Source organism: Aphelocoma coerulescens, assembly GCF_041296385.1.
Source record: "Aphelocoma coerulescens isolate FSJ_1873_10779 chromosome Z unlocalized genomic scaffold, UR_Acoe_1.0 ChrZ, whole genome shotgun sequence".
Classification (NCBI taxonomy): domain Eukaryota; kingdom Metazoa; phylum Chordata; class Aves; order Passeriformes; family Corvidae; genus Aphelocoma; species Aphelocoma coerulescens.
Window position 1 is genome coordinate 38,779,689 of NW_027184085.1, and position 14,950 is coordinate 38,794,638.

The window sequence follows — 14,950 nt, forward strand, 5'->3', positions numbered from 1 at the left end:
CACAAGGCAAACGTTACAGAGCATGCTTTGCCGGGTTAGGAGACTTTCTTCTTTTGAACAGACTTTGTAGAAAACAAAAAATAATGTATGTAGGGAGCTTTGGGATAGCACATGGTAGTACTAATAAAAGAAGGGGACAGGTTTCATGTTATACATGCAAAAATATCTGCTAGCTTGAAATACAGACATTACATTCTGCACATTATTTCATCATCATGGCAGCTGTCAGCCTGACCAGTATTAAAATGCATTTAATGCAAAATCTCTCTGCTGTGTAGCTGGAATGCCATAAGCATACCGAATCAAATCAGTAAATAAGAAGTGGGGCAGCAGTTGGCCTGTGACTTTTAACTTTTGTCAAAACATCACATGCAGATCTTCTGTTGATTCCAAGTGATCTTTTGCAATGGTCAAAAAGACAAAGTTCATATCATCTTCTAACCAAACGTTTGTTTTGGAGTCAGTGGTTCAAAGGGCGTTTTCAGAGCTAATAAGTCCACTATTTGCCTCTATTTTTTTTTTTTTTTTAATAGGAACTGGATTTTTTTACTATGTATAAAGCACAATGCTTTGAGCTACTCAAGTAACAGTCCTTCAATAAGAAATTAACTTACACTATAATATAAAGAACACAGACTCTTCAACCAATCTTTTCATAAATATTGCAGTCAACAGTATAGCAAAAAGAGAAATAAACTTGGATAAAGGCACAAAACTGGATTGCATGAAAGCTTCACCCTGTTACAATAAATACTGTGATCCCACTGAATGATAATAATCCAAATGATTATACTGAATGATTAGGCTATATAAATAATTACCATTTTGGGGAGGTGGGGAGAAATCAGAGTGTGTCAAAAATGTGTGATGATTGTCTATAAGCCTGAGAATGTCTCAGTACAAGGGGTTGGAATAGCATAGGAAGGTTAAAAAAATAAACACCTCAATTTGACAGATATGTGGTAGATTTGGCCTCCAATATAAAGAGCTCTTGGGGATTATTCACACTTGCACTGGTGTAGGCGCCAGTCCTGAGTCTTAAAGGTGACACCTTTTCTAACTGATATGAAATGTTAGTTGCTTGGATGGCGCCAGCTGAAATTGGAGCTAGTGACCTTTCACCAAAGGCCACAGTGCAGCCTCTGAGGAGGGCAGTGGGTAGAACTGCCACAGGGGCTGACAGCAGACACTGTGACAAACCCACCTTCCTGCTCTGCGTTGGCAGGCAGGGAGAGATCTGGAAAGGGGGATGGAAGGAGATTACCAAATAGTTCTCCCCACTGGCGGCTAGCCAGGGATATTGTTCAAATGTGGGCTTACATATTACTGATTAGAAGATAAACCCAGCTCACAATGGGTAAAAATGTCAGCCTACAGGCAAATCCAAAACACGGAGAACTGACCTAGCAAACACGGGCAGTATTGACTTTCCTCCTATAACCTTTACATGCTGCCAGTATGGTATATTAAAAATAGATACATGCAGTCCAGGATTCTTGTCAAGCTTGAGGGCAGAACACAGACAAGGAATTATGGTAACTAGGCAAAAATCTGCTGTGGATACTCTCTGCCCAGTCATGCTAACAGACCATTGGGGCACTGTAGTCCAAATTCACTATTGCCAGCACTCTCAGTCCTTTAAAGGCTCAGGTCCCTGAAAGTCATCTCCACTAGCAAAGCCTCATCCGAATTAACATTTTTAGCAGAAACTAGGCCATTCACTCCCGGACAGAAATGTCTTGCCCCCTACCAATTTGGAGAACAGATGCATATATACAACTCTCTAAGGTTTGCTGGTATGCCTCCAAATGCCCCAGCATGACCTGTCAGAACGAGGGTCCTCAGGTTTTTATCTGTGTGAGCCCTCATGGAGCATGCCCTTGCACCATGGACTCAAGGTTCCCCCCCACTCTTTTCTTGTTTTACAAGGAGAACCATGCTCAGTCAGGCTATCTGCACTGATACATGCAAAGCCCTCAGGCAGGCAGGCTTATAGCTCACAGCACCCCTAGACAGGGCCATTAGAAATATCAAAGATTTTCTGATTTTAATGGATTCAAAATGCTTGTGTGACAGCCCTAAACTGTATCCAGACAGGTGGACAGCCCATCTAGCTCCCAAGCCCTAGCATGCTCTTCCTAGCAGCATGCTCTGAATGAGCGTATTAAATGTCAGTATACTTTGGGGGGATCTTCGCACCTCCCTTCTGCTTGCACAGCAGAATCCTTTCCCATGGCAATCCTCAATCCCAAAACAACACAAAGAACATCTGGTGGGGGTTGCTAGTAACACACAGGTTCATGTTTTCATCAAGTAAGTGGGTAAATTTCTGGCAAAGATAGGCAGCTCGTCACAGCAGAATCTATGTACAAGCTGTCTACACATACTCTTTATCCCATTAAACCCCCTCCACCCTAACATGTCATTTTCCATCCTTGTGTAATTGAATCTGATAGAGTGGCAACCAGCAACATTAATATCATGTGTCAGAATTAACATGCATTAATGCCCATGTTTCACAAACCTTAATTCTCAGTCAGAGCAAACCCAGACCAACGTACAGTGAGCAACTTCTGGGGCGTAGACACTGGTCTAGGAAAGGTCACTCACTGTAAGAGACTGCTGAGTCTTCCTCCCAAGACTTAAAAGGGACAGTCAGATGTACAGCTGATAGTCTGTAACTTGTTTGAGAAAGCTAGTGTCTCTCACCCCTAGATATCGAATGCAACAAAGTATTTCCTTCTGGCTCTCACATAACCAAAAATGATAAATGAAAAAGAAAACACATTTTTCCATTGCTTTAATTTTTAATGCTTCCTTTAATGCAATCTTCTAATGCCTTTCATTGCACAATGCAATTGCACAAGATTTTACTTAAAAAAAATCTTACGAAAATATGGCTTATTTGCTCTTTTGCTACAGAAGTCAGACAGCTCAATCTCACAGTACTGCAGCATGTTCTTTGGTTCAGCTGTAAGACATTTTATCCCCTGTGCACAGTGAATCCAGCAAGCTTTCTTTACTTAGCTGAATGCTTCTTGACTATCTCAAGGTACTCCTTCACATCATCAGGAGACCCCAAGACAACAGGCACTCTTTGGTGGATATCCTCAGGCACTATATCTAGTATTGCTTGATGACCAGTTGTTGCTATTCCCCCAGCCTTCTCAATAACAAAAGCCATAGGATTGCATTCGTAGAGCAGTCTCAGCTAGAAGACAAAAGTAAAAATGGCAGAAATCAGGCCAGGCAATGCCAAAACTCATTAAATGTAAATATATTTGGCATTTGATTTTAAACCAATCAATGTTCTAAATACTCTTTATTTCAAATTGTGCGGATTTTGCTTTTAAACAAAACACAGTGAATGCTGGATTTGTCCAATCTGAGTGCTTTCTCCATAGTCCATGTTTGCATTGTGCTATTTATACAGAGATAAAGCTTGTATGTTAAGACACAACCATTAACGAGGCAGACCACATAGGACTGTGTGAAAATAAAGAAAAACACGCGTTCTGAGTGTTCCACTAAGTTTCTGTAATGAATAACTGTATCTTATCTGCAATCTGAAGCAATAATTTACAGACAATTACAAAACAGATCCAAGGTCTTTGCTGAATAAACAGTCCCCTTGTCAGCCTGTAAGTGTGTGATCTTCCCTGACTGACCATTGTCCTGGCAGATCCAGTCAGGCACAGTTCCTCCAGATGAAGTCCTGTTACCACATACAAGATGCAAATGGTTTTTCCCTTTGGCAGAGCTTCTCCCAATGGGCCAACTACCTTTAGGCTTCTTACAAACTAGCTTGTACTAGGAATCTCAGGGTAATGCAGACTGTTTGCTTTGTGATGTTCTACTTGGTTGGGACCAGCACCACCAGTTCCAGCTGACATGGTGCAGAGGAGCCTGTTTGAGCAGCATACCCCCTGGTATGTTCCATAATCTGGGTATGTTTGCAGGTAAAGAGAAGTCACTGCAGCTGAAACAGGTGAGCAGCAGCCCTAAAACAGGTGCTTGACAATAGGGTCCTGTCACTTGTGACAGTGTGCAAGGGATGGCCATATCCCCCCCTACAAGAAATACAAACTACCAAGTTACACAACACAGGTTCTGCAATCAAAATATTAATCTTGATAGTGAAATGTCTACATAAAGTAACATTTCCTGTAACTGGGCTTATTCAGGCTTACCTTTCCTTTGGGACTTTTGGAGTTAGCAGGATACAGAAAGATTCCTCCATACACCAGTGTGCGGTGCACATCTGCCACCATAGATCCTATGTACCTCCCACCATACGGTGAACTGCCATCCTACAGGAAAACAGTTCAATAAAAGTAACTCTAGAGAACATCAGGTTAACCTCCCCCACATGCCCCTTTAGCAGTCCTAACATCTTTCATCTCCGTATCATGCTTCATTGACAATACTCAAAGTAGTTTCAGAGAGTATGTCAGTATCCTCCTCATTTTCTAACCAGGAAAATCCAAGCAGAAGGAATGACAGAAGACCTCAGCATAGATAAGCAGTAGTGCCAACAACTGAAAATGTATCCCAGCTCTCCACTGGCTCTAACACTTGGAAAACACTGCATTTCTAGTTGCAAAAAATCAAGCAGTAGGAATTGACACTGAGGCTTTGTCTTTTCTAGCAGGAAAAAAATAAAAGGAGCAAAATAAGTGATCTTTCCTACTTCTTCCAACCATTTTTGCCAGGTTCTGCAATTTTTTTGTTAAGAAAATGTTAATAGTTGAATTCTGATATTATTTCCTTATTCTACTCCCTGGAATACACTTTAAATACACAACACCTTAAGCCTGGAAAGACGTCAGATGAAAACATCAGTCTTCTTCCAAAGCAAGATCAGGAAGTCAGGAAGGGACACTAACACTTAACAGTAGGTGTTCACAGTTCACTGTCAGCATAGTAACTCCAGTGATGAAATGTGTAAGGCATGAAAACATTGTATGGGCACTCCTTGGCACTTTGGGCCTCCTGAGACCAGGAAGCTGCACAACCACAAAGCAGGCCTTCAAACTACACTAGATTTCCAAGGGAGAGGCACCCTTAGGACACAGCTCGTGTCACCACTGAGCAATGACCCACTGCCATCTGCACTCCGCTCTCCAGCTATTCAGATGTTGCAGTGAGGAAGCAGCAATACAACACGTTGATCAAATTTCTTCATCACCAGACAAGATTCCCTCTCTGCTTGATTACCAAATGCCCAGTTTTGCCTCCAGCACCATTACTCAGACCCTCATTCAGGAAGAAAGATTTAAAAAAAGAAAAAAGGAAGAAAGGAAAAAAAATGCAAAAGAGGTGTAGTGCAGTACTGGAGAAAGCTGAAATGTCTGGCTACATCAACTGCTCTCATTAGGAGTCCTACACCAAGTTATGTTTTAAAAAGACAGGAAAGGAAAACCAGCTCTGAACAGTGCATGAGAGAATGAATGATTGATCACAACGCTGGAAATCATGAACATTGCTTCTCAACAGGATCTTTTACCTCAGGGAATTTCTTCTTTTTGAGATACTCTGTGACTGCAGGATCAAAATATTTAGCATAGCCTTCATTGAGACTGTAGATATTTCCCTTCTTTTTGATTTTCACATCCCTTTCAACCAAAATGAATTCTCCAATTGCCTAACAGTAAGAAAGAAAAGCTATTTGTTAACATTAATTGCTCACTTATTTGCAAACCAAGGCTAAGTCCAATACTATACACAATTAAATAAAAATTTACTACCACTGCCAATTTTTAAAAATAATTCAGTACCTACAAAAAAGTGTTCTTTGCAATCTATGTGCAAAGTATTTTGTTTATCCATAAAACACAGACAAAGCATGAATCCTGGGGTCATGCAAGCTTCTTCACACTACCATTCCAAGCACTTTCTCTTTTCTATGCCAAAAAATACTGTTGTCCATAAATTTGTTATCTCTTCACTCTTTTGCTAGACTTAAAACAATGTAAGTTTCCAAACTCTGAGGAGTCTGGAAACTGAGAGTGCTGGCTGAACCAATGCATAAACATGTTCAAATAGCTGTAGATATTCCACTTCCTTTTAGCTTGGGCTAACTGGAAGCCTGTGACCAAGGGCTGGTCTGTTTAGTTTTCTCTAAAGTAAATTTCCAAGTTAGTGCTAAGAGTAAACAAAATAACATGCATGCATGCTCAAAGCTAAATCTGTTACCTAAACATAGTTAAAAATACATGCATCTATGTAAGCTGCTACTAAACAGAGAGTACCAAGTTGTATTTCCTGCAGCTTGATCACAGAAGGTTATAAAAATTTAAGACTGGCAGGTGGCACAGCCTGACGGATCACAAAGAAACAGAACACTAAAGCAAATACTTTCAGCTATGATCTACATGATTTTTGTTTTAAAACTCATGGTAAATGCATGCTAGAATGTCACACGACCCACACACATCACTTACTCTTTTACACATCATGGTGGGATCTGAAAACACAGAAGAAGTTTAAATATTTCTGCTCCTCTGGTTTACTAAGGTCCTAGCATTAAGGAAAAGACAAATAAGACTTAAAGGGCATTTTGTACTGCAAAAAACTGCTTATTTTAAATATCACATGATTACACATGCTGTGTATTTGCTCTGCTGACTCAGCTGTCTTCCTGTTGTTGAGTCACACACGGCACTCCTGCATCAAGCAGGCGGAATGCAAGTCTCTTGACATTATTCCTGATGGGTTGTAAGTACAAGTACACTTACATTTCATTCCTTCATGCTACCTTGAAAGCTGCTCCTTTGGTTGATTTTCCTGGGGACAAACAGTTCTTACAGACAGTAGCTGGTAATCCCTAATAGCAAAACAAAGAAACAGAAGACAACTCTCACCGGATCCAGCATGAAACAGTTGACACCTCCAGCAGAAGTGGCCAGTACCAGCATGGTGGCACTGCCATAGAGCGCATATCCAGCTGCCACGAGATTACGTCCAGGCTGTAAAGCATCTTTCCCAGAAGGTCCATCAGGGGACACCTAGAACAAGAAAGGAATACAGTTGATTTTACTTCATTTCTATTGCTGGTACATAACTGGGCTCTGGGATAGGGACAGTCTTGTGCTCCATATCCATGCATGAGGTGGCACAAATGCTTCCATGATCCACAACTGAGATTCCTACTGGATGCACTAATACAAATTATATACAGGATACAAACACATCGATCTAGAAATGCTCTTCTAACTATGCCTAGCAGGAATGCAGGAAGCAGGAAAGGATTAAGGAGATAATAAAGAGCTATGTACCTCCTTGTAGGTGATGATGAACACAGCTCAGAGGAAAACTCTGAGGCACAGTTGAAAAGAAATGAAACATGACTCAGAGAGTTCAAGGCTGATCAAAAGTACTTGGGATTTTTTTTGGTTTCTTTTGCTTCCTACAAAAATGAAGTTGAAAATAGCTACTTTGGGATGTATGAAAACATATAAAAGACGATTGAAATGGACAGTTGGGTGTGTTTTATCTGATTTACTTTTCCCCCCATGTTGTGACCTGTAAGTCTGGTATTTCAAGCTCCTTCAGACAGGGTTTCTGCCTTTCAGAGTGAATTAGACACTTCAAATGCACATGACATATTTCAGCTCTGGCTTGTTTTTGAAGCCTGTCCTCAGGCTAACAGGACTATTAGTGCAGAGAACAAGAAAACCTGAAAGCACATTCCCCAGGTAGATGACAACTATGTGGTATTTTGCCTCAACACAAATATTCATGAAACCTAAGACATTATTTTTTCCAAGCGGTAATTTCATTAGCTGGCTAATTAAATATCAGCTAGGCTTCCACATAAGTTCTTCATCTTCTAAGAGACTAATTCAAATCCTAACAAATTCAAATCCAAATCCATGTGTCTGTGAAGTACTAGATTTAACTTAAAGCTGGCCCTGAAAGTCTCTTTCACAAACAAGTTTAATTAGATTTTATTAAGTCTTCCCATACAATTTTATTTCACCAAAATCTGCGAAGTAATAGTTTTTCCTCTACATGAAAGAATTTTACCTTTCTATAGATTGCAAAGATGGTCCCAATGGAAACAAGACAGTCAATGTTTGATGAACCATCTAGAGGGTCTATGCAGACTATGTATTTACCCTGGAAAATACAAAAGAGGGAACTAAATTAGTGACAGTATTTATGCACTTCCCCCAGATAAAAGCATTTCAGTAGACTTACAGAGCAAGTAGACTTTCAGAGACTTACACAGCAATATAAACTAAAAGGTTTTTATAGATTATAAAGGAACCGAATTCAGATGTCAGCAATTCTTTGGCCCAGATTTCATTCTTGATTATAACTGTGATTTGTGCCAGACCAGAAGCTCAGAAATCTTTAAAGTACATAGCAGATAACAATGCAGGAAAAGTGAAGTTTTCTCATACACTTTTTAATATGAGAAAAAAAAGGGGGAATACTTTTATTGGTTTAATTTCATCTGTGTAATTAAAGCCAATCCTGTCATATCCACCACCTAGGCTAAGTTGCACTTTCTCTTCTGTTAAACATGTCTTTCTTGATAATAAGGAAGAAAAAACCAAACGAAAATCAGTCCTTTTCATGCAGAGCTAAAAAATAGAGATATTAAAAAGCCCTTTAATGGCTGCTATGCCTAAACTGTACATTTTCCTTTATCTGTGCTCTGAAATGGTCAGATATTACCTTAGCCAGACTGACCTTACCCTGGGTTTGAGGGGTCAAAAAAGAAGCCCCTGCCTTATTGCTGGATTAAGGAATCCTGTAGATTCAGGAAATTGCCAGTACTGGGGAAAAAGTTGAATTAACTGTACCTTCTAAATATTTTGTTCCCCCCTCATTTCATTTATAGTTGTCTTAATAATGGTGTGTAACAACAGTGTTTATTTGTTTTTCATTTGATTTTATCATGCATGTCAGAGACTTATTTACGTTCAGCAATGCTCTAATCTGCAAGTATGAATTCCTGGTATGCATTGATAAAAACACTGTATTGGCTCACATTTAGTTTAGAGAAGCATTAATACCAAGACTCCTTCAGTGATCTTAGAAAATATTTGTTCAGAGCTAAGGAAATCTAATGCCTAGAAAATCAATTTGGAAGATTTCTCAACAGGGAGAGAGAGAACTGCTTAAACAAAACAAACTTTATTATACTTTGTAAATTATGTAAATTTGTAAATTATTTTGCTGTTCATTTTTACTGCATTTTTACTCAGATTTTTACAGGATCAGACCAAAATATTATCTAGGAAATAGGAACTATCCCACAAGTGCATGCAGGCTTGTGAATGTAAATAATAATAAATGTTAAAAATGCTTTTGTTTCATTGTTGCTACGTCTTTCATGGGCTTCAAGGAGAATTTTCAAGAATTAAAGAGAACAGCTCATCAGTGTCCTACTCACAAAGCGACATTTCAAAAGGGCTTGACTGACTCAGAGCATAGTTCCAGAGATCAGATGGTGATGAATGAAATATTTTCTCTACAATAAGAAAAAGGTGGGAGAAAAAGAAGGTGGGGAGGAATAACACAGAAGAAAAACCCAAACCAACAAACAAAAGTCTGGAGAGCAGAAATGACAGAAAGAACAAATGTTGACTAACACTCACTCCACCCATCACCTCCACCTTAATTTGCCAGTTTAGGAAAGTACCTGTTTTCTGAAACTTCTAGCTCAGTTTTATTTTTTTAGATGTGGAGCAGTATACCTGTACAGGCTGATCTGAAATCAAGCACGGAGAACTTTTAAAGCTACTAACCTGTTTGTCAGTTTCCACTATCACAGCATCTTTGTTTTCTTCTGACACAATAACACATGTACTGAAGGATGACTTGAGCATATTAATCACCAGGTCATTGGAAAGAATATCCAGCTTTTTTACTTGATCTCCAGTCACATTGGTAGACCCAGCAATTCCATAGCTAGAGCAATTGCAAGACAAAGTATTTCATGAGAATGGAGCACTGTGTCTTCTAAAGTATTCTGTTTCTTATGCCTGTAAAATCTCTTGTAAACATACAGCACTTTCAAATGGCATCTCAGCTCTCTAAGCCTGTTTATTTACTGCCCAATGAATTCTTACTGAGACCTGTTAACGTTAGTTGTGGTTGCTTATCTAGAAGTTGCTGAGAAATACAAAACGAGGAATTGCTTTTCAATAGTTCATAAACGACAGGTAAACACAGCCAGACCAGGCTGTGAAGGCTGAGTTACAATTGTGCTTCTTAGTGAGCTCTTAAGACCTACATATTATTCCTGAATTCTAGGCTCTGCATTCTCTAAAAGCTAAGAATTCATTAAAAAACTGTATATGAATATATTATTTTTTAAATATGAATCTGTATGTGAATCTGACCACACTAGTTATGCTATCTTCTGTATGTAATATACTCCTGATGTGCAAATTGCAGCAGAAAAAGTCTCCTCACAGATAAAACAACATATTTATAGTTTAATGTTTTCAGTTTTGATTTTAAGCAGTAAACATTTCCTTGGGAAAGAACCAATAAATAGAAATAAGAAACACAAATAAAATGCTGCGAGCTAATCAGAATCAAACCATCTGGCAAGCGGAAGTACCAGGAGACCTTATGATAGGTGATTTTGTAAGCATGCAAAACAGAAAGGGGAAGCTTAGCTCTTAGAAGAGAAAAACAATAGCCAGCTTGGCACACATTCAGCTGACTCTTATGTACTTCAGCTACAGTTCATTGATTAGGCTGAACACCAGTATTTCAGGTTTTATGTAATAACACTGAACACACTACTTTAGCAATGCATTGCACTTCTTCAGTTTAATGCATGAGACAAAGAAAAAGACATAATTCTCTCTCTCTCTCTGTTACAGTGGCTTGAATATTTTTCTACAATTGCGAACGTGCTTTTAGAAAAAAATGTACTTGGAACACCATGCTTATGTGGAGGCACAGTAGCAGCACAGCTCTCACACCTCATCTTTTGGGGACTCCTGGGAGGGGAAGACAAGGTGTCAGGTGCAGAGCCTGCAGCTGGAAAGGGTCTGTATGTCTTCCTCAGCTGTTCTGCACCTCCCCTGAGCAGCACTAAGCATATAGTTGATTCTGAGGATGGTCCAAAGAAATGGATTCCAGTGATCCCTACTTGTTCACATTCCCTGACAGCAAAGCAAAACCTCACCACTGCTTATAAAATGCAGTCCCACAGTAGGAGATCTGTTCAAGGAGGCTTATGAGTCCAAAGCAGTCCTAGTGCTGCTGGAAAGTCAAACCCACTGTCCAGGGGATCATAAGGCAAGTCTATGAGCCCAGATACCAAACCTGTGGGCAGCTGCCAACAGACACACGTAGGACACAAAAGGAATAGGACCTTAAGCTTACACATCAGGTTACATCTAGGAAACCCTAGTCTGTATCGATAGATATAGGAGGCATATGAAATGGCTAGCACACAACAATTAAAAATTACCATAGCTACATGCAGTCTGAAGTCAAAACAGAAATAGAGTTCAAACATACATAAAGTGGAGGATTTTTGCCTTTTTAAAAATTATATTTTCCACTGCATGGCTTGTAGATGCAAATTCATTTTCTCTTTACAACATTTTCCATTAAGTAATGAAGTAGCCCATCTCTAAAGCCTTGATCAACACACAACTGGGCTTATGAACAATATATAAAATACTTAGGAGGATTAGTTACCTACAAGCAGTTTCAGCTATTTCACATTTCAAGAGTTCCAATTTCCTTCTGAGGCATCTCCAGAACAACATCCCTCTGACTGGTTGACTACAGACACTGCCATTCCTAGCCAGTGCACTTTCTAAAAGCCTTAGACATCCAAAGTTTTGTAGAGAAACTCTAGTTGCTGTGATGCAATATGCAAAAGAACCACTCTGAATTTGATTACACACCTCAAAGCATAAAATGGTGCTTTGATATCAAGCAATATGCAAGGAGCAATAAGCCATATTTTGCTAGGCATTGTCTTTCAGTATATGTGGTCTTATGGTTCCAGGCACCCACACCTGTTGAAAGTAACAATGAAGTTCTATTATTGGCAGACATTTCTCAAAGACTGGACTCCTTATACTATTGAGAAGTCATAGGACCTCTGTCACTTGAAAAAAATCAAGAAACCAAGACAGTAAAGGAGTTACTTTCAGCTCTGTGCAAGAGGATGGGCTCATGCAACCCCACTCACAGGCTTTTCTGGTGAAAGAAATACCCACTCCCATCCTCATCCCGACACCCACCACCCCGGAGACAGCAGGATGCCCTGGACTCGCGGGGATGCGCGAAGGTGCGGGGTGCATCCCGGGACTCACAGGTTGGCAATGCCCGCTTTACGGACGGCGGTGGAGATGGCTTTGATGGCCGTGCAGAGGGAGTTGAGGAGCTGCGTGAACTCCCCGGTACCCTTGGCCCGCCTGCCTTCCTCCATCACGAAGCGGGTCATGGTGATGACATTGGTGTCGAAAGTGGAGCGGTCCGTCATGGTGGCAGCGGGCGCGAGTGGGGCCGCGGCCGCCGGCATCGCCACTTGGCCCAGCGCGGCGGGGCGGGGCCGGCGGGCAGGGGCGGGGACGGGCCCGGCCCCGCCGCCGCGGGCTGCGGGCAGGCGGCGGTACGACTGCGGGTGAGGGACGGCGGTCCTACCCCCTCCGTCCCACCGACACTCTAAAATATCCGCGGCGGGAAAGCCCCGCCGCTCACTTCTTTTTTTTTTTTTTTTTTTTTTTTTTTTTTTTAACCAAACCTTGTCTCATACATTGTGCGGGGAGAGGCGAGGTAAGGATGCTTTGGGCATTCGTTCTGCGAACGGCACAGACAGTCAATCGACACACGGGTGCTGGTAGTTCTTAGTGTTTGCAGTGGTCACACTTCAATACTAACGGTCCTGAAATTGTGCCCCAAAACTCAGAAGTCAGCATGGTTTCACCACTTGGTTGAAAACCTCCGTGGGGGTCATTGTGGATTATAGTGAACTGCACACGACCTACAGAGCAAGGCTAGTATCTTCTGCTGTACAGGAATGCTCTCATCCTGACTCATCAGTACAGGGAAAACACACATTTAGTGACCAATTCCATCAACTATTAACTTAATCTGTGTACGGAGATCATGCTGACCCCACGTGTCCCAACCTATCCAACATCATAAAAAAGCTGCAAGGAAACAGCCCCTGGCAGCTGGACCCAATGAGACTTTTATAACAAACTCTCCAGACCTGTTCAATAGAAAGACATGGGCTGAGTCCCACTTCAGAAGCTAGAAGCTAATGCACCTCACACAAATACTGCTGCAAGGGAACCTAGGCCCTCCTGAATCTCTTTTCTTTTGGTTCCAGCCTTCCTGATTTTGCAGCAAAGTCAAGCAATATGTTTTGCTGCTTATGTTTGATCAGAAAAATCCAAGCACTAGTAAGGGAAAGCAGGTTCACCCAACACCTGACCCTAGATACACCTTTTCACACAATAATTTGGCAAACACAAATCTGAATACAGGTGTTCTACTCTGTACAGTCCAGATTTGTTATACTAGCCATTTTTTTATATTCATGTTATCTAAGAAGATGAATATTTTTAAAAATTGATTACTTTTCAGTAGAATACATTAATGAGTTGAATAAGCACAGTCTCAAATTCTAAATTGAAACGACAGGTTGAAATCATTCCAAATGGTGTCAAACACAGGGCAAAAGTCTTTCACAAGATGCACATCTTTGCATATATACATACATTCTATCTTCATGCAAAGCATGTTGCATAACCATGCATTAAATACTTCAAAGGTATGCATAAATGTCTTCTCCTGAAAGTGTACACAAATTTGGCCTAATTCTCCCATGCCCAGCATTGCAGACACTCCTGAAGGTATTAGATATGAGTAGTTTTAAGGCTCTTCTGAATGAGATATTTCAGTCTTTGGCAAGAGGTTAACAGCCCAATATTATTAAAAAGTTCTTTTAGAGACAGGTAGATTTGGGAAAATTTACAAAACATCGAGGTTAGCTCATTTAAGGGTAAGCAATGCTTTACAACCATCTAGAGCAGCTACTGCAGTCTCAGTTGTAGAGAACAACAAATAGCAAAGAGCCAGTAAAATTTTGGATGAGTGTACTTCAACTGGGTAGCAGCGAGTAGGCAGAACAGCCTGGGAATATATGAGTTATGGTAACAAACCACAGCGTCTCTGATTAGGGACAGTTTGCCTTAAATGTGAAGACTCTAACAAGTACATCAGTAATCTTCAGGAAGAGCTGTACTTCAGTATAAAATAGTCAAGATTGGTTCAAAATAAACCTAAGGTTTGATATCTATGCCTGAGGATAGCTAACCTCTTCCGTCTTACTCACAGGGCTACACATACTCTCCTTGAGAGGATGATGAGGTTTTATCTCAGAACCTTTGGGGTTTGTGAGATGAGTGGGACCTGAGTTTTACTCCTCCATTCCCACTACAGAAGCCAGGTAGAAACAAGTACTGTGAACTGAAATTTCAATAATTTGAAAGGATGCTAGTTTAATACAAGTCCATCTAAATGTGCATTTTCTACTATGAGGAAGGAGAATAATTATTTTCAGCTTTTATAGCATGTTCTCAATCTTCTGTATTTGAGGCAACTCAATAGAACATTGAGATTAATTCACTTCCACACACCTGGCCTTAGAATGTATGCATACATTGGTCATTTCTGGAAATCCAGAAATAGAAAGTTGACTTGACATTAATTAGTTTATATCTAATAGTTGAGGGTAGACAAGCCATGCAGACCTACAGCAACCATGCTGTGTGGTAACTATAAAATCAGTGTTAAGATTAGAAGTAGGCTTTACATGTTGTGAACCTTTGCCTTTAGAAAACAGTAGTTAAACATTTATTGAAAATGAATTTGTGGATTTGAGAAGGTCAGTGCAGGTTGACTAAACATTGCTGAAACGGCTCACTTTATACAGAAGAAAACATGGACT

The 14,950-nt window shown here is 40.4% G+C and overlaps 1 protein-coding gene across 2 annotated transcripts; it reads right to left on the reverse strand.

Annotated features, from left to right (window-relative positions):
• Positions 1-2,799: 2,799 nt before the first annotated feature.
• On the reverse strand, positions 2,800-12,504 carry LOC138103032 (fructose-1,6-bisphosphatase 1-like). 2 transcript variants are annotated; one of them, XM_069000977.1, is made up of 7 exons: positions 12,306-12,504; positions 9,762-9,924; positions 8,029-8,121; positions 6,864-7,007; positions 5,507-5,644; positions 4,191-4,310; positions 2,800-3,211 (listed from the first exon to the last, which is right to left on the reverse strand). In XM_069000977.1, exons 1-7 carry the CDS (start codon positions 12,473-12,475, stop codon positions 3,020-3,022), a joined length of 1,020 nt encoding a protein of 339 aa, XP_068857078.1. In that variant the 5' UTR covers positions 12,476-12,504; the 3' UTR covers positions 2,800-3,019. The 2 variants fall into 2 exon arrangements, with proteins under 2 accessions (XP_068857078.1, XP_068857079.1); XM_069000978.1 differs by lacking the exon at positions 12,306-12,504 and adding an exon at positions 11,892-11,977.
• Positions 12,505-14,950: the final 2,446 nt, after the last annotated feature.